This window comes from Cordyceps militaris, assembly GCF_000225605.1.
Source record: "Cordyceps militaris CM01 unplaced genomic scaffold CCM_S00004, whole genome shotgun sequence".
Classification (NCBI taxonomy): domain Eukaryota; kingdom Fungi; phylum Ascomycota; class Sordariomycetes; order Hypocreales; family Cordycipitaceae; genus Cordyceps; species Cordyceps militaris.
The window spans coordinates 689,225-707,332 of record NW_006271972.1 but is presented as its reverse complement, the minus strand read 5'-3'; the positions used below and the strand labels follow the sequence as shown (position 1 = coordinate 707,332).

Sequence of the window (18,108 nt, the reverse complement as noted above, 5' to 3'; positions counted from 1 at the left end):
AACAAGAGGCATTACCACGTTGCCACTACTACTCATTCGCCCGACTTGAACTTTTTCATGTTGCTGCTTCCATCACAACTACCACCAAAGTCGTTCCGCTTATAGCACTCCAACGTCATCACCACCGCCGGATACGAGCGAGCCTTTTCCCGCCGACTGATCCGCCAAACCGATCCGGCTTTCCGCGAAGCAGCTCTGTATATATTTCATTATATATACACGAGCTTCTTCTCATTGCTTCAACAAGCACTTACAGCCCATCCTCATCTACATCCACAACATCTACACGATGCACGTTCTCAACGGCTTCAGCTCACGGCGCAAGACGCCCAAGCCCCGGGACCTGCATATTCGCAAGATTTCCTTCTCAGGCTGCTCCCTCTCCTCGGGCTGCTCCATTGACTCGGCCTCGTCCACCTCGACTGCCCGCGGGCCCAGCCACCACCGCTCCGGCAGCGACGCCAGCATCGATCCCCTCCGCCTGCACCCCATTGCCCAACCGCCGCCGCGCCTGCACGAGCGCGCCTACATTACCTCGCCGCGGCGCCGTCCGGACGAGTCACCCCGCACATTCTTCCACGGCCGCGACACAGACAGCAGCAGCGGTGGCGGCAGCGGTGGCGAGTATGGTGTCAGCGTCTTCGAGTACGACGACAGCGACACGGAACTCGACGACGACGACGAGACCGTCTTTGAGCAGGTACACACCAACAGCATGCCGCCCATGACGAGTCCGCTCGACCACGACGCCGACGAGTCAGACGACGAGGACTACTTCTTCATGCAGCTGGCCAAGCGCCCGCGGCTGCCACGCTCGCACTGGTCCGAGTCTACCATCCAGACTCTTGCCCAACTCACGCCCGCCACAAGCAACAGGGCCACGCCCGTCGAGCGCCTCGAGGATCCCATTGAGCAGGCCCGCATGATGCTGCCCAACTTTAGCTACAAGCACAGCACCGTGCCGGCCCGTCCGCGCATGAGGGCCATGGACAGCGTCGAGCACCTGGTCAAGCTGGGCGGTTGGAAGCGCAAGGCTGTCGTCCTCGACAAGGAAAACGGTGCTCCTACCGACACGAACTGATGTGTTCCTGACTTTGCATCAACACACAACACAATCTCTACACAACCTCGACAACACTACTCTCCTTGACGTCACGTCTTTTTTTTCTTTTTAATTCATGTTTTGGAGTTTACTACAGCATCTTGGATACATACTACACCGGCGCATTTATAATACCACTTCTTGTTATTTATTGGGATTCGGATTTTTACGGATGCTTCATTATTACGGATATTATTCGTCCCAGTCATCACGACCACGATTCTTTGTTATACACTTCTACTCCATAGCTTATTTTTGGTTGGCAAGAGAATTCGCTCCTTGCCACCACTTTTGATACCAGCGACGCCCAAAGGCCCGCCTCTAGCAAATACAATGCCACACTTTTTTTTTTCCCTCTCGAACGTTTTTTTTCCCTCTCGAACGATGTCTTTTTTCTTGTTCCCGTGGTTGTATGTAATCTCGCTTGTTAGTCACCGTGAATCGCGCGCGCGCCCTGCCTAGCCCAGATTCCATGGAGCTGAACCAACCCATGTCCAGCTGTGGGTTTTATTAGTCCCAACAAGTTCTTTTCTTTCGAGATTCAATCGTGCGGTTGCTCAGCCCTTTTTTTCTTTTTTCCCTTCTTCGATGTGGAGTCGTGCAATTTCGCCTTGTCCGCCCATGTCCACTTTAGGATATTTCCATGCCCGAGCACCCGGTGTCAGTCGACGGTTTTTTCTTCTTCCCGCGCAAAAGAAATTGAAAAAAAAAACAAAAAAGACCCTGAACATTCTCAATTGATGTTGGTTAGCCTGTAATAGTAGGGCTCTTCGCTCCGGCTCTCCCACAACCCTTTGGCTGTCCTCACGTCATCCGCGGATTTGTCACCAATGACGCTCTCCCTTGATCTTGCTCATTTTACTTTAAGTCTGAAACTATTGCCTTTTGACTCTCGATTTGAGTTTATGAATCTTGGGTTCTTGTTTGGCTCGCATTTCTCCGAGATGAATGTGACGAGCCTTCTCGGACTTGTGGGAGATGCTTCCATCAACTTGGGTCTAAACGATTCATGCCAAACCGTAAACAAAGCAAACGGCTCATTGTCTACGCGGCAGCCGTCGAATACGAACCCGGCTGTATGACAAAGCCATCAGTACGAATTAGTTATAATTTTATTCTTCATTCTCACGCCCTCGTATCCGGCGCACCGGGTTGGAAAATAGATTGACTCTTGTGCTTCCATTCTGCCGGGTCTGCCCCCAACCCGAGGTTAGCGCGCCAATTTTCGCTCTTCGGCGTGGCGCCGCTCTTCCTTTGAACAAAGTAACTAACTACCTATTGATTAGCTAATGAATAATTTTGTAATGGACATTTTGGCTGACCGCCATTGCGTTTGTTCTGCTCTGTGCTCCTTCTTTCTCTTCTGTTTCCTCTCACCTACCGATACGTATGCCGGACCCCGTATGCGGAGATAGCATTCCTCCCCTCATGCACGCTCTTTAAAAGCTTCACGACCCTGCCACTTTCGCACAACAGCGTGAACCCCATGGTCCCCGCCCGTCCGCATTCCAAATCGCCGTCACGGTGTCTTGCACCACCAAAACGTCAGGGGGGGGTCCCCAGGTGGACCGTGAACTTGGGGGCAAACGACTTTTGCTGTCATGTGTGATGGGTGTGCAGCGCTGAGAAAAAGCAAAACGGTATGCGGGCAGAGGCTCACGCGATCTTTCGGGCATTTGCTTCGTCCTGCACACTGTTTGCTTTTTTCCGGTGATTCATCTGAGCTTAACACCCCCCCCTGTGTCACCGACTTTTGACCTCGCGCAGCCTGCATGCCAGATTCACACGCCCCCTTTGGGCACCAGCATCGGAGGCTGTCTCGTACATGCATTTGATGACATCGGCCAGTATTTCGCGGAAATGGCGCTGCATGCTGACAATTTGTTTGCCTGCCGCTTGCATCGACACTTTACGCGCTTACATTCCAGCCCGATCGACCGTCAAGAGACCCTTGAAATTTCGCTCTGGAATGTGATTCACGCTGAAACCGTGGCACTGGCGCTCTGCCCTGTAAGCTCACCTGCTTTCAGGGCGAGTCAAAAAGGCAAACCAGGTTTGCCACCTTTAGCTTTCCAAGGGGCAACAGTCTGCAGCGGAATTGTTCCTTTTCTTGGTTCAGTAATTTTGCGACCCTGGCGCAAGTCTTGGTCTCAACTTGCGCCGTGCCGCTGCGACAATCGGATGTAGAGCTGAGTGTTGAAAACCTAGCTATTAGATCGCGACCCGGCATTCTCGGAAGAGCCCTAATATTGTTGTAATTACAAATTACTCGTACACATTCGCGGAAACACCTCCATTCTTCCTTGACGTCCCTGACCATGGAACAGACAGCATTGGCCATATACACGCCCGGTCCCGTCTTGATGCCCTCAATTTGGATGCTCAATTGGTCGTCTTCTTTCTGCAAATTCATGAGCATCCGACCCGGCAGATGGGCACCAATTTGTGGGTTACTTATCGACAGAGATTCCATTATATACGAATTTGCACAAGTTATAAGAGTAAAGCATTCCAGTCATTGCATTCTGTATTCGTAAGCTGTTCCGATCCCGACAAATCCATATCCTACATCAGTATTTTGAAACGGTCTATTGCATGTAGATTCGTTTCTTCCGTCGTGTCGCTCGTACCGAATAGCCGTCGCCGGTGTCAGGACAAAGGAGCCGGCGATATTCATATCCAAATACGTTTAGACCACGGAACCGGCCCGTCGCTCATGGAGAGGCGCTTCAATTCATCCCTAATCATTTGGCGGCGCTCCACCGCGTCGACAGGCACCCTGCTCTTGGCCCAGGGGTCCGGGTTTTCCACCGCCCAGGACTGCTGAGCAACCTTGCTCTGGATGTCTTGCAACATTTGCAGCTGCTTGCGCGTCGCCCTCTTCGCTTCCTCTTCCCGGTCGGCTCGCGCCTCCTTGCTCTCCGACGGCGGCTGCGGGGTCTTGGATTCGCGAATCTCAATGTGCTGTCGCTGCGAGTGGGCTTCCTCGTCCGCCTCGCTCTCATAAAAGACAATGGAGCCGTCGGCGAGCTCTGTGATGCGCGACTTGAAGCGCTCTGGCAAATGCGGTTTCGTCACAGGCCTGATCCGTGGCCGGATTGCGTCGCGCAAATCGTTGACTGTTCGTTGCTGAATCACATAGCCGCTAAGGAAAAGACCCAAGGTGCACAAGAAAACTAACACGCAGGAATTAGTAGCCGTTTGGTTGTGTCTACGGAGCAAAACCGTTTAACCGGTGGTGCCGCTATACGCCTGGAGACTCACTGACGATGCCCGTCAAGATGATGGAGACCTGAGACGAGGTGAGGAGCACTCTCTTCATTTTGTCGTACCGGCGCAAGTTTCTCCCGAGAGCAGGAATATTTTAAACAAAAATGCAAACTGAGAATTCGTGAAATTATAAATGCCTGCATTCATGTGTCTTCATCCAAGTTGCTCGTTGGACATAGTTCAAATGCAAACCAAGTGGCGTCACTGCTCCACGTTGGCACAGCAACAATCTTATCGCAGCTGGCCTAGCTTTTTTGAAGCGCAAGCAAGCTGAATCTCGTCGCGTCGCAATCCATCGCAATCGAACCTAGCTGGAGCGCAACGGAAGCCGACAGAGTCCAAAACTGCCCCCCTCATACGCCGCTCCGAAATGTCGAAATCCGATACGATCCAGGCCGACGCGCGGCGCTTCCTCGACGAGCGCGGCAGCAACGTCGGCCTCGCGCCCAACGGCCTGAACCCCGCCACCATTATGGAAAAGGCCGTCAAGGATCGCATCACGGACAGCTACTTCTACAAGGAGCAGTGCTTCGCGCTCAACGAGGCCGACATTGTGGACCGCGTCGTCGAGCACGTGCGCTTCATCGGCGGCACGTCGGGCATGACGCAGAAGCCGAGCCCGTTTCTGTGCCTGGCATTCAAGCTGCTCGAGCTGTCGCCGTCCGACGCCGTCATCGCCGAGTACCTGGCCTACGGCGGCGAGCACTTCAAGTACCTGCGCGCGCTCGCCTGCTTCTACCTGCGCCTCACGCGCCAGGCCAAGGACGTGTACGCGACGCTGGAGCCCTTCCTCGAGGACCGCCGCAAGCTGCGCCGCAGGGGCCGCGACCGCACCACGCTGACGTACGTCGACGAGTTTGTCGACGACTTGCTCACAAAGGACCGCGTGTGCGCCACGAGCTTGTGGAAGATGCCAAAGCGTGAGATCCTGGAGGACTTGGAGGTGCTGGAGCCGCGCGTCAGCCCGCTAGGCGACTTGGAGGATCTGCTCGAGGAGGAGGATGAGCAGGATGAGCAGGGTGAGGAGGGTGACAAGGAAAAGGAAGACGACGAGGAAGGGAGTAGAAATGGTCGTGAGGAATCAGGCGAAATCTCGGATCGTGATGGCATGGATATCGACAGGGAAGAGGGCCGCAGAAGCGACAGCAGCCGAAGTCCTTGAGAGCAAGACATGCTTTCCACACGCCAACAACCATAAGCACAATTGCTCTCGGAGAGCCGTAATTTGCATACCAACAGCTCGTCAGTCGAAGACGGCCTAGAACGCGGTTACAGCAAACCACGAAACGGGGAACTTTGAGCAAGCCGCTCAACCCCGCGGCATGCCAAAGCGAAGAACGAGACATAGGACTTCAAGCCCGTCTCAAGAGCTTATTCAAATCTATTACATATATACAGTATAATATACACGCTCAATCAAGAGCTCATTACATCCTGCAGTTTACTTGCCATCCCTAATAGCCGTTGATCATCCCAGTACTGGGCTATCAGCTGCATGCCAACAGGCAGGCGACTCTGCTTCGGCCAAACCGGCACACTGACAGCAGGGAGGCCGGCCAAGCTGGCTGGCACAGTAAACACATCATTCGTATAAGCGTCAACGCTGCTTTTTGTCTCCAGCTCCTTCAATTTGGGCGGGAACGATGGCGCCGTAGGACAGAGGAGGAAGTCGACTTGCACAGGTCCTCGTTTGTCCGCGAGCTCCAGGTTGGCCGACATCTCACTGAGATCAAACTGCTGTGGCTCATACAGAGGGTTTTCGAGGCCAAAGACCTTGTCGAAATCCTGCTGCACGCGCCGACGGACCTTTTGCGCTTGGATGAAGTAGTTGTCAATCGCTTCCGAGCTCAGACTGTAGGTGCCAAGCAGGATGCGGCGCTTCACTTCCTCTCCGAATCCAAGTCCCCGGGCTTCGGAATAGAGCGTGTCGCCGGCGGCATCTCCATTCTCACCCCGCGTTCCGTACCGCACGCCGTCGTACTTGGCCAAATTCGATGACGCTTCGGCCGGGGCGAGGACGTAGTAAGCGCATAACGCCTCCTTTGTGGAAGGCAGCGATACGGAGACTATACGTGCACCTTGCTCTTCCAATCTCGAAGCAGTCGATGCCCAAGCCTCGCGAACCGCCGGATCGAGCTCTTCTATGTTGTATTCGGATGGGATCCCAATTGTAACATCGCACAGCGGAGGTAGCTGAGAGGGCAATGACTTGGCGCATCGTTGCCTTGTCATTAGAGATAGTGATGTAGGGTCGTTCGGATCATTCTCCATATAAAGGCCGGTGTTAAAGACAACATCGTGGATCGCAGTGGCATCCTTGGCCAGCACACCAACGGTGTCGAGCGAATTGGCATATGGCACCACCCCAAACCTCGATAGCAGGCCATAGCTGGGCTTGTATCCGACCACTCCTGTATAGGCGGCTGGTAATCTGACGGAGCCGCCGGTATCCGTGCCCAACGCAATGTCTGCATCGCCGAGGTGCACTGCGACAGCGCTGCCACCAGAGCTGCCGCCCGCGGATAGCTGCTCGTCTCCCGAGAGCGGGTTAGAGACGGCGCCGTGCACAGAGTTCATCGAGTGCGACCCCATGCCAAACTCATCCATGTTCGTCTTGCCAACAACACGGGCGCCTCGGGCGCGGAGCTGCCTCACAATGGTCGCCTCGAAGGGTGAAGCGTGCGAGGCGAGTATGCCAGAGGCGCATTGTGTCGGGAGACCTGTGGTGGAGATGTTGTCCTTCACAGCCAATCGAAATTTTGTATTCGTATCGGTCTGGTCAGCCGTCGCGGCGTCTATGGCATCCTCGTCAGTAAAAACTGTCCTGTAGCGCTTGCCAGCCCGCTACGGACCTTGAGAAACGAAGTGGTTGCAGGCGTTCAGCTGCACATCTCGGGATGTCGCAAACGGGCGCCGCAGACTGTCTCGGTTCGCAAATAATCTTTGCCTTGCCCGGACGGAGCATTTTGCCAAGTGACGCATCGTTGCGACCGTCATGGCTGCCCTTTTTGCCCTTTGGAGTTGGAAGAGTTCAAACACCCACCCGTAGCGCTTCTGTGGAGGGCTAAGTTCCGCTGTGGTGCGGAACTCCACCGCTGGAGCTTTACAATTTCAGCGTTCTGTGTCAGGCAGCCAAGCTTCAAAAAGGTCACCACCTACAACAGTCCAGCGTAGAGTTTACGCTCTTGTTGCCGAGTGTGGGAATTGCGTAATTTCTCACCTTGGCTATTAGAATTCATGTCTATCAAACGCGAGCATGAAGATGTGGACGTCACGGAGCCGCCAGAGCCAGAACGCAAGCGCTCGCGCAAGTCGCGACCGACACAGAACTCGTCGGTAGATCCCGACTCTGGCCAGAAATATGTGTTCGCCAACTATCACAATGCTACCACGATTCCTGTTGGGGAAGAGTCGGATTTCGAGGATGACACCGACGCCATGGCATATCTCATGTCTGTGAGGCAAGTAGTACCAAGTCGTCCACTGCAAACGGGTTTCCTGCTAACTTGATGGCAACTTCAGAACTCAAGCTTCCGGAATACCACACGTTCTCGCGGCGCCGAAAAAAGAAATTGGTCCCAAGCTTCCGGGCGACTTCGTCAAAATCAAACATAAGAGTTCGGACGATGGCGAAGTCAAGGATGAAGACGACGATCAAGTTGATCGAAGCATATACCACACTGGTATTAGCGATACCAGAGGTTTCTACGAAGATGGAGCTTATATCGGTCGAAAAGAAGATTCGGATGATGGAAGCAGCGATGACTGGGCCGAAGCCGAAGATGAAGACGGCCACATTTCAGAATCAGCCGTTCTGAAGGCATATTTTGGTTCCATCCTGCAGCAGTATCGGCAACTTCGTCTTATTGTGAACCAGAATCCTCCGGCGGATGTAATCAAGCGGATTACATCTTCGCACTTTACGCATGTTGCGGCATTTGGTCCAGGATCGACAGCAATCAAGATATGGCCGTCGCTTCTTCGCAATACAGACCCCACTCCTCTTCAGATTTCTTGCATGTCGAAAGACACCGTCATCAGGATACTGCGCATCATGCTGGGGGGCAAATTCCTGCGCCGTGGCTATTCAGTACCTGAGCGCACCAGCCGCTGGATATGGGCTCTGCTGGCCAGGCTACCAGAGCGGGGAGAGCTCAACTACTCGGAAATTGGTTGGATAAGAGACCTCGGCCGAAGAGCTGTGCTGCTGGGCAGAAGCCTCTCCGAAATGGCTGCCCTTCGCGACGAGCTTGCCGAAGGTGGGCTGGGAGTGAATGATGCTGTCGACGCCAGCAGCAGTGACGAGGAGGTTGTTGCGGATGAGCCTGCGAGCCCCGATGAGGCTAGTGCACCGAGTGCAGAGGCATCCGAAACTGTAAAAGAGACGGGCAATATGAAGGACGAGGAAGAAGAAGACAATATCAAGGAGGAGGAGGAGGAGGAGGAGGAGGATGTGGCAATGGAGCTAGAGTCGGGCTCTGATGAGGGAGAAATTCGCGAGGATAACGAGGAGAAGCCCCCCGAGAAGGACGAGTCATTGGAAGCAGCCAAGAATGCTTTTCTTGCTCGACTAGAAGCACAGGCTTCTGATGATGGCCAAGACGAAGACGACAGACTTGACGCCGCCCGGGAGCGATCTCGGATGAACATGCGGGCCACGCTCAACATGATCCTCACAGTCGCAGGCGAGTTCTATGGGCAAAGAGATTTACTTGAGTTTCGGGAGCCATTTGTCGGCATGTAAGTTAAGGGGGAACTGGCACTGCACAGAATTACGTTGCTTCCGTTGCATTTTGTCAAGATAGTTTTGGAGCTCAATTATACTAAGATACCCTGGCGAAAAGCCAAAGCATATTTCAAAATAAACCAAAGGTCGAAACCAACAAGGTACCGCTACTGCACGATATCTACAGCTTGTCTGGATTCGCGAGTCCCAACGCCGTGCGCCCGTAAAATACAACAAGTAAAAGAATAAGTCCGCCGTTGTAGAGTACATGATATTGCCGTACAATTCTGGTCGCTAATTTCAAACGACCATGTCCAAATCTTGCTCTTCATCAAAGACGAGGAAGTCAGCATCTTCAAAATCTTGGTCGACGTTTCTGTTTTCCTGACCGACGGTCCTGTGGACGGTGCTCTTCTTCACGCGAGAGTGAGGAACGGCCAAGAGGCGAGCGTTACCGCGGCTCCCGGGGCTCAGCTCACCACCGAGCTGCTGCACATACTCCTCATCATCGTAGATGCGCTTGCGGGAGGGCGGGGTGGCGGTCTCATTGCCGTCGACGGTCTCTTGGGACATGGTCAAATCGGGCACGGCGTCCTCGTCCGGCACGTCGTCGTGCACAAAGGCGGGCTGCGACTCGAAGCCACCGACCTTGTTGATGCCGCAAAACGGAAGGAGCTCGCGCGAGGCGACCCTGGTGCTGGGGCGGACCACCTTGGGGGCGCCGGGCGTCGTGGTGTCGGTCCAGAGCTTGAAGGCGCTGTGGCCCTCGGTCTTGTAGCCTTCCGGGACCGACTTGCGGACGCGCATGCCGACGCTCAGCAAGTTCGACTGGACGCTGGCTGGCAGTATGGGCGCCGGGCGGGCGGTCTCGACGGCGAGCGCACCGGACTGGGCGCCGAAGAAGGAGGTGATTTGACGCTGAGCCGGGTCCGCGGCGGCGCCGGCAAAGGGGCGCTTGACTCGGGCAGTGCTGGACATGATGGATGGATTGGACGGAGTGATGGTGTGTGGCGCGGTGAGATTCAAAAGAATTGTCGTCGGGCTGGCCTGCAGCAACAGCGGTGATGATTCCTTTGTAGTATCCAACGGGGTGAGGTGTCAATTCAGGGTTTGGAACGTGATGAGGCTGTGCAAGGTTGATATGGAAATGTCAAGTATCGCAAGCGGAAAACGCAGTCTTGCCGAAAACGAAATTGAAAGTCGCAATGAGGAGTGGAGAGGGGTCTTAGAGGGGTTGATGAACGAGCAACGGTCGTTGCGTCACAGATGCAGGGGGGGTTCAAGTGAGGGTTCTCGTTATCTTGAGATCTGGACAAAAAACCAGGCAAGGGCACAGCGCCCGGTTGCCCGGCCGCTGGGAAAAGGTGGAGCTCCTCATCAGTGGTATTGGACGCGTCCTGTCGCGACTTTTCGCGTAAAGTGGCTCTGTTGCCAATCAATTGTCGAATCATTGTCAGCCAAGCTCAGCCTGCATAATCTTGCAGATGCAGCTACCACTGGTTGCAGATTGACATTCTGAGGATATTTTTCGCATTGTTAAAAATGATGCTTATAGTCAGTCCCACGATGGAAGGTGAAACTAAAATAAGGAGACTGATAATACACGAACTTGGCAACATGTGCGGGCAATAGCCAAGTTGTTCATTATCGAAAGGAACCCGAAAAAAATACGGAAATATAATTTTAGACTTTCTACACTCGGCGTCTAGAGGCGCATACCGACGAGGTTATTCAGGACTCGCTAGGCGGGCCGTCGTCCGCGCCGTCGTCGTCGCGGTGCCCCATCCGGGACGCAATTGAGGCCTGGCATTCTGCGCATGGCAGTTTCAGCAAAGAAGATGAGTGCAGTGTTTCTTATAAGCTGTCACTACTACAGCAACGAATTATCCCCTGGTTTTCAACCGAACTTGCTGCACAAACGGCCAAGTCATCTGGTTGAAGACAAGAGAGTGGCGCTGATGGCATCCAGCCGCCTTTTTAGACGCCCCAAGAAAAGATCAGTTGAGCGAGGGGGGAATTGCTGGTTGTATTCAAATATTGTCATCGAAGTGAACAGAAAAGAGCTCTTACCTCCTTAAAGCGTCAGCCCCCAAGTATGTGGCTATGAGGTGGGCAGTCTCACTCGACCGGTCCCAAAAAGCCACCCATCTCTTGGCCAGCGTTCAATCAAGGCCGATAACTCTGATTTGAAGTCTCATCGTTATAGCCGCCCAGATAGCCATGGTGGCGCTCATTGCTCAGCTTGGTACTGGAGTCACCATATCCTGCCCCTTCTGTCGTCGCCCTCATGACTCTCGGCCAAAACTTGATCGATGTCGTAAAGCTACATACCAGTTTTGATCCCTTAATTCAGGTCGCTATCCGCATTTGGAAACTTCTAGAGTGTACAATGTTGAAAGTCTATCTAGGTGCAGAGTAGAAAGCGCGGCCGCAAACTGATCGCTATGTAAAGGAGAGCGTATGGGTCAGCCAGGATCCCTCTGCCAACACGTTGCGCGGAGAATATGTGCACAACTTACCCAGTGAAAAGATGACTCTTTGTAGCCACATCGACAGTGCTAACTAAGGCATTGTTTGCTCTTCTGCTTTTTGAACTCTTTGAGCCCAGGGACGCAAGCGGCGGGCTCTCTCGTCATCTGCAATGAACCAATATTCCTTCTCTATGGAAAGGTATCGCTCTGAATAAACGACAACTCGTCGCGGCTGGAGCTCATGAAGCACTACACCGTCGGGCCTGCGAGGTTACTCAAATTCGACAAGCAAATGTAGGGCTAATGGCTCGACCATTTTGCGAACCTTTATGGCCACCTACCTATATGGTGCTCTGCATCGCGGCATTATCGGTGTATCCGTACACCTCCAGTTTAGCTAAAACCAGGCCAAGGTGGCCAATGAAATTGTGCTGAGTTGTTATTCGTAATGGTTTGGTGTGCATTGGTGGTAATTCGTACAGTGGGTGGCAACTGTACCAGGCTCACGTTGACTACCATCGCAGTCCTCCGAATTAACAATACTCGAATCGACATGCATTTATAGTCTAACCTTAAAATAGACATCTCGTGTAGGTAGGTTTAATTTGCTACGGTGTAATTTGTACTGACAGCGCTGCCCTAGAGAAATGATGATATTTGCTCAAGCCGTCACACAAGCGCCCTATTGAGACAACTCCACAAGCCTACCTACCTAGGTATATAGCAGTGATGCCTTCAGAATTGTTAGAGAAGTCAGTTGCAGATACCAGCTTGCTAATGACAGCAACTATTTTCTCAGCTGCGGGGAAGTTCAAAAGCACCGCGGTTCATGACTGATGCACTACGATCAGTCTGCATGTACAGGACAGACGCACGTCTGGGATACATCTGCAATGAGGCAGGCAAGTCGTCGTCGATACTCATACAGTCACACAAATTCAACATACGCTCCATCACGAAAAGACATGGGGTCTGCAGATTTGATCGTGGAAACATTTTGAATTTCGCAAAGCACAGTGCCGTTCTACCACAATACACTGCACTCGGGTATGTAGCGATCCTCAAAAATCAGCAGTGCCACGTCCTCGTATCCGGCGCGAAAAGCAGGGTTGTCGTGAACCCCGGCGCCAGACACTCAATGTGAAAAACGCTTTTTCTCCAGCTGTCCACCAATGCAGTGCTTTTGATTGTTTCTGCCTCAAGAAACGACTTCCTTGGTACAAAAAAGGCCTTGTTTTTTAACATCGCAAAAACGAGAAGAATGATGTGCCATGCAAGATATCCGGAGACCCCAAACGCCCCTGCTCTGGGTGTCCCATCTTCTATCTGCAAAGAGATTGATTATGTTCGCCAGTGAGTAGTTTGTCTATCGCCCACCGCCCGAAAGAATGCGTGATTGTTTTTTTTTTGCAGATCCAAGATGAATCACCGAGTGATTTTGAACCATAAGAGTCATCAATTTACCAAAGAAAAGAAACATGCCCCGAACGCGAAGCAGTTTACTTTCTTCGGAAAGAGCAGCCCTCAGTGAGTCTGGCCTTGCCGCCGGTAGGCTGGCACAGAACAGTGGTGCAGCCCTGGCAGATGACGACGGTCTGGGCGTGGGAGAAGACGGTGGTGATGACGAAGCAGCCGGGGCACTTGACGTCCATGAAGAAGGATCGGGGAGCGGGGACGAGAGTCTGCGGAGAGAGATTTGTTAGAAGCCAATTCGTCGCATTCGGTTTCGTCGCTAGTTTGTCGGTGGGCGTCGTACCTTGAGCTTGTGCTTCCGGGCCTCAGAAGCCGCGGACGGGTTCAGGAGATCGACAGCGAGAACCTAGACAAGCCATCAAATTAGCATCCTCAAACCATAACCACGCAAAGTATCCTTGCTGAACAATGAAACATGAGCCCCTCCCGGTATCGATAATTGTCGTCGGGCCGTAGGCGTGGTGGCGCGTCGTTCTTTTCGAGATGGGTTTGTCGGTTTCCGGGTTTTAGTCCATCTCGTTCGTTTGTTCCAATCCATCCGGCGCGGGCTCATGTTCCAAAATTCGCCTAGACCGGCGAGTCGCTTACCATTTTGACGGATTAACTCGAGAAAAATATCGGTGTTCTTGCGAGAATCGAGATGCTTGACGAAATCTGTGACGATTTGGAGGCTCGCAAGATGGGTGAGAGGAGTTAAACGAGGAAAAGTTCGGTGGACTCGAGGGGGCATTCTGGTTCGCCTCCGGCTCAGAATTTCGTCCAAAGTAGATTAGTGTCATAGGGTTTGGCTGCCCACGCACACGTGATAGAACTTTGGGCCGCGCTGATTCGTCAGGTCCCCCACCCTGGTTACTCATCGTGGCGGATTTTTGGAAATTTTTATGCACAATAAATTATGGGTCTATTTGTGCAAGCCATGTTCCGTTCTGCCCAGGCACAAAGCTTTGGTGGGGCATGTACAACGAGGGGAGGGGGACGAGTTTGCTGTGACGTGGGCGCCAGGCTACAGCATTCTTACTTTCTGTTAATATCTCCCTCTTTGAAGCAGTGGCTTCCCATATAGCTTCACACGGGTGAATGAACCACAATGGCGGCACCTTCGGAACAAAGAATCTCTGTACCGATCGATGATCCCAACGCGGACACGGAATGGCAAGCACCCCGCACAGGCGAGGAGCTACAACTAGCTGCTCTCTAACACGCGCAATAGGAATGATATCCTTCGCAAGCATGGAGTCATTCCAGAGAAGCCGCCGAGTCCCACACCGATGATCGAGGAAGCGATTCTCGAAGGCAGGCGACTTGCGCACGAGAACAGACTCGAAGGCAAAGATTTGGACGAACTCGACGAGCTGGAAGACGAAGAGGATGACGCATTCCTCGAAGAATACCGCAAAAAGCGCATGGCAGAGCTCAACAACTTGCAAAAGAAGGCTATACATGGCAGTGTATACCCCATATCGAAACCAGACTACCAGCGCGAAGTCACAGATGCTTCGGAGAAAGGCCCCGTGTTTGTCAACCTTACGGCGAGCATGGGCACCAACGTTGAATCACGTGTGCTCTCCGACCTCTGGAGACAGGCGGCGCAAGAGTACGGCGACATCAAATTCTGCGAAATTCGCGCGAACCAAGCCATCGAAAACTACCCCGATCGCAACTGCCCCACCATTCTGGTGTACAACAAAGGCGACATCGTAAAGCAGGTTGTTACGCTCATGACTATTGGCGGCGTGCGCGCAACGATGCGCAACATCGATGATATGCTGGTAGAAGTGGGCGCCGTACCGGAATCCGACATGCGCATCATAAAGAGGCGACAGGCTGCCCAGGATGCAGAAGAGGAGCGCCTAGCGGGCGGCAAAACTATCAAGACTGGAACTGCCGGTCGGTTCAATGGGGACGAAGACGATGACGACTGGGACTGAGAATTTATTTCGGCGTTTTAAAAATGAAACAAAGCTTCGAAACGCCTGCGGCCGATCCTGCAGCGTGACTGTGTACGTACATCACCAGGTGAGCATCGGCGGGGGTAACGATCAAGGCTCTTTCAGCTGGGATGACTTGCATGCGCCCAACGTCGAATTTATACGTATCAAATCGTGTCTGAATCCGTCCAAGGACGTTTACTGACAGATTGGATTTTATTGAAGAAACTAAAAGTTCGAAGACCCTGGAATTAATTAGGTACTATACCTAGTACAACGTTAGAGCCCCGCATCTTCCGTGGGGCAATTGGAGACCTGTCACGTGTATCCACTTTAAACTAGGTACTTATCGCGTCTCGACGCGTCCCCCCGTGGAGGTAATATCATATTGGGAGGCTTGCATTTTCAACTCTGTACTATAATTTTACATAATTTGGCATCATGAGTGAGGAGCCGTCACTGCCTACACTTCCTGCCGTCTCATGGAATGAGCAGTCGCAAACCTTCGCCAAGGGCTCTCGGAAGCGCCTGAGACCTGTCCATCCCAACACGGGCACAACGGCGCCAGGCTTGTACAACTCGAGTGACCCAGCAGTCTTCTCCAGCGACGACGATCCCGGTCTGGACAATTATGTTACCAGTCGCCGCAAGCGAAAATATGTTGGCTCATGGTATCAACAATTTCCAACGTCCTCGGACTCAACCTTTAGCGAGACACAGCAAATTCTGCCGCGGCCCAAACGAATACTACGACGACAGTTGGACAGTGGCGTGTTTCTGGGCAGCGACGGCGCAACCGACAATGACAGTGCTCCCGAGACGATGGAACTTCCCATCCATAGCAAGTTCCCGCGCATCGGGCGGCCGGCCGTGCCCATATTATCTGAGGCTGAGCATGTGGCTCAGGAGAAGATCCGCGAATGCCTGGAGCAAGGCAACGAGTCCATTGATTTCTGGTCACTGGGTCTGGAAGACCTCTCCAACGAAACAATAACACCTTTGGCGCAGCTCTCCTGCATTCCACAGGTCGATCGTGATGTCGCATTCGAGCAGAAAGACCCGGAACTAAAAATCTACCTCGCGAGGAACAGGCTGCGGCGTCTACCAGGAAACCTGTTCGATCTGACCTTTCTCACTGTTCTGAGCCTCCGCGATAACAAGCTTTCGGAGATTCCAGTATCCATCGCCAAGTTGACCAATCTGCGAGAGCTCAACCTTGCCCAGAATAAGCTGCGCTCGTTGCCGCCACAGCTTCTTGACCTCATCGGCCCCGCAGGACGGTTGAAGAAGCTGATGCTATTTCCGAACCCTTTTGCGCAACCAGACCGCGTAATTGGGGATATTTCAGACAACGGGAACATGGATGTGCACGATTACGTCGTGAGCATGCGCGCCGGCGCCATTCGACCTGCAGTTTTGGGGAGATTCCTTGGCCAGACCCCCTTGCAGCTTACAACGTCCAAGGGCCAACGTACATCAAAGTTTTGCTTGTCATTGGACGCTGAAAACCTCCCCGTTGAGTTCGCCAGACAGGAGCTGGATGATAGCGACAAGGAAGTGGTACTCGAAGGCAGTGATGATGCACTCGCTGTGAAGCAGAGCCGAGTGCCCAGCCTAGTGGAGGCAGCTCTTCGGTCTTGCTACCGTATCGCGAAGCCGGAGATCCTTGCGCAGTATATTCCTGACGAGCTGTATCAGCTACGCGCTCTGGTGACCCAGGTTGGGGACCAGAAGCACTCTGGAGGTCTCACCTGCAGCACCTGCCGAAAGCACATGGTGATGCCGGCCGTCGAGTGGGTTGAATGGCGCGATCTACGAACGTGCTATTGGCTGCAAGCAGGCGGCGGCCGCAACATCGATCCAGGTCACATCGCGGCGAGATTAATACCTCTCAGCAGAGCTCGGGGGGAGATAGCTGTGCCATTCTTGCATCGCGCATGCTCTTGGCTTTGTGGTCCGATGGGAAGGAAGCTTGAGCTGGGATGGAGTCGAGACTTTGATATCAGTATTATGGAATAGTGAGACTGGATTACTCATCACATAAATAAAGCGTATTGGAAGCGACCATGGTTATTCTCTTGATAATGTCGAGATTTTCGGCAAATACACACTTAATACGGGTTTGTTCGAAGTATCTGCTATTCTCTACTGCTGTGTGTAGGTTCTGTTTATTTCTTTTATTCGGCTCTTTCGAGATTATTGTGTATTCGGCAGAATGCGAGCAACTTGCCTTCTCACCACTTACGATGGCTCATCGGCTTACACGGTATTAGAATAGCCTTGTATTGTTACCGGACAGCAGGACAATTCGTATCCGCGCGATGGAGAGCAACCAAATTTTTTTTTTCAGAGGAAAGACCGCGCAGGAGAAACACACGAGATGATTAAATCGTATGTTATTTTCTATCAATGTTACATACCATTAGACGTTATGCATGCTTCGGGTTATAAGTCACCTGCAGTACTGAAGAGCCCGCTACTGCAGCCAGGTGACGTGACGCCGCCTCAAGACCCGCAAGGAAAGGTGACTCGCATGGCAACGGGCCAAATTGGAACACCATCCACTGCAGTCCGCCGACGACGCCGAGATTTCGCTTGATCTCCTTGTCAAGAAACTCCGGCTTTGCTATTTTTGCCGTCCGAAATCATCAAGTTTTGAAGAACAATAGGCCAACATTGGCCACGGCATGCGCGCCGACCAGAGACTTCCCCTCCCTCTATAAAGGCTGCTGCCCCATAACTCAATTAAGCACCTCAAACAAAACAAAGGAATTTCCGACCCCACGCCCACGATCGAAAGGGGAGGGGAGACGAAAGACGACAGGAACGAGACGAGACGAAAATCGCAGACTATAAACACGCACAGCCGCTCACCGGAGCCTCTACGCCCCTTGATGCCGTCCGCCCAAGAATCGCGGCCGGTCTCGCCGTCGCTGTCGCAGCTCCCGCCGGTGCCCTCGTCGCCCGTCTACTCCATCGCGTCGACGGCCAACCCCATCTCGCAGTTTGGCCTGCCGCTGCCGCCGCCGCCGCCGCCCGCGCACGCGGTGCTGACCAAGGCGGACCTGGCGCGGTCGCAGGACGCCTACGCGGACCTGGTGGTGTCGGCCAAGGCGTACCGGCAGGCGCTCGCGGCGC

At 53.2% G+C, this 18,108-nt stretch overlaps 8 protein-coding genes across 8 annotated transcripts; 5 read left to right on the top strand and 3 right to left on the bottom strand.

Moving 5' to 3' along the window:
- Nucleotides 1–289: 289 nt before the first annotated feature.
- CCM_05243 (uncharacterized protein) lies at nucleotides 290–1,081 on the top strand (the record flags this gene model as incomplete). Its single annotated transcript, XM_006670388.1, has 1 exon — nucleotides 290–1,081. One exon carries the CDS (start codon nucleotides 290–292, stop codon nucleotides 1,079–1,081), a length of 792 nt encoding a protein of 263 aa, XP_006670451.1.
- Nucleotides 1,082–3,775: 2,694 nt separating this feature from the next.
- Nucleotides 3,776–4,424, bottom strand: CCM_05242 (uncharacterized protein; the record flags this gene model as incomplete). The annotated part of the gene is made up of 2 exons (XM_006670387.1): nucleotides 3,776–4,278; nucleotides 4,367–4,424. The coding sequence occupies 2 exons, from the start codon at nucleotides 4,422–4,424 to the stop codon at nucleotides 3,776–3,778; spliced, it is 561 nt and encodes a 186-aa protein (XP_006670450.1).
- Nucleotides 4,425–4,742: 318 nt separating this feature from the next.
- CCM_05241 (RNA binding protein, putative) lies at nucleotides 4,743–5,534 on the top strand (the record flags this gene model as incomplete). The annotated part of the gene is made up of 1 exon (XM_006670386.1): nucleotides 4,743–5,534. One exon carries the CDS (start codon nucleotides 4,743–4,745, stop codon nucleotides 5,532–5,534), a length of 792 nt encoding a protein of 263 aa, XP_006670449.1.
- Nucleotides 5,535–5,826: 292 nt separating this feature from the next.
- CCM_05240 (glutamyl-tRNA amidotransferase, A subunit) lies at nucleotides 5,827–7,337 on the bottom strand (the record flags this gene model as incomplete). The annotated part of the gene is made up of 3 exons (XM_006670385.1): nucleotides 5,827–5,856; nucleotides 5,915–7,196; nucleotides 7,225–7,337. 3 exons carry the CDS (start codon nucleotides 7,335–7,337, stop codon nucleotides 5,827–5,829), a joined length of 1,425 nt encoding a protein of 474 aa, XP_006670448.1.
- A 272-nt stretch (nucleotides 7,338–7,609) lies between these two features.
- CCM_05239 (uncharacterized protein) lies at nucleotides 7,610–10,163 on the top strand (the record flags this gene model as incomplete). The annotated part of the gene is made up of 3 exons (XM_006670384.1): nucleotides 7,610–7,824; nucleotides 7,895–9,112; nucleotides 9,362–10,163. The coding sequence occupies 3 exons, from the start codon at nucleotides 7,610–7,612 to the stop codon at nucleotides 10,161–10,163; spliced, it is 2,235 nt and encodes a 744-aa protein (XP_006670447.1).
- Nucleotides 10,164–13,068: 2,905 nt separating this feature from the next.
- CCM_05238 (40S ribosomal protein S27) lies at nucleotides 13,069–13,633 on the bottom strand (the record flags this gene model as incomplete). Its single annotated transcript, XM_006670383.1, has 3 exons — nucleotides 13,069–13,251; nucleotides 13,326–13,388; nucleotides 13,631–13,633. The coding sequence occupies 3 exons, from the start codon at nucleotides 13,631–13,633 to the stop codon at nucleotides 13,069–13,071; spliced, it is 249 nt and encodes an 82-aa protein (XP_006670446.1).
- Nucleotides 13,634–14,129: 496 nt separating this feature from the next.
- Nucleotides 14,130–14,970, top strand: CCM_05237 (Phosducin family protein; the record flags this gene model as incomplete). Its single annotated transcript, XM_006670382.1, has 2 exons — nucleotides 14,130–14,194; nucleotides 14,253–14,970. 2 exons carry the CDS (start codon nucleotides 14,130–14,132, stop codon nucleotides 14,968–14,970), a joined length of 783 nt encoding a protein of 260 aa, XP_006670445.1.
- A 441-nt stretch (nucleotides 14,971–15,411) lies between these two features.
- CCM_05236 (Leucine Rich Repeat domain protein) lies at nucleotides 15,412–16,989 on the top strand (the record flags this gene model as incomplete). The annotated part of the gene is made up of 1 exon (XM_006670381.1): nucleotides 15,412–16,989. The coding sequence occupies one exon, from the start codon at nucleotides 15,412–15,414 to the stop codon at nucleotides 16,987–16,989; it is 1,578 nt and encodes a 525-aa protein (XP_006670444.1).
- Between the last annotated feature and the right edge of the window lie 1,119 nt (nucleotides 16,990–18,108).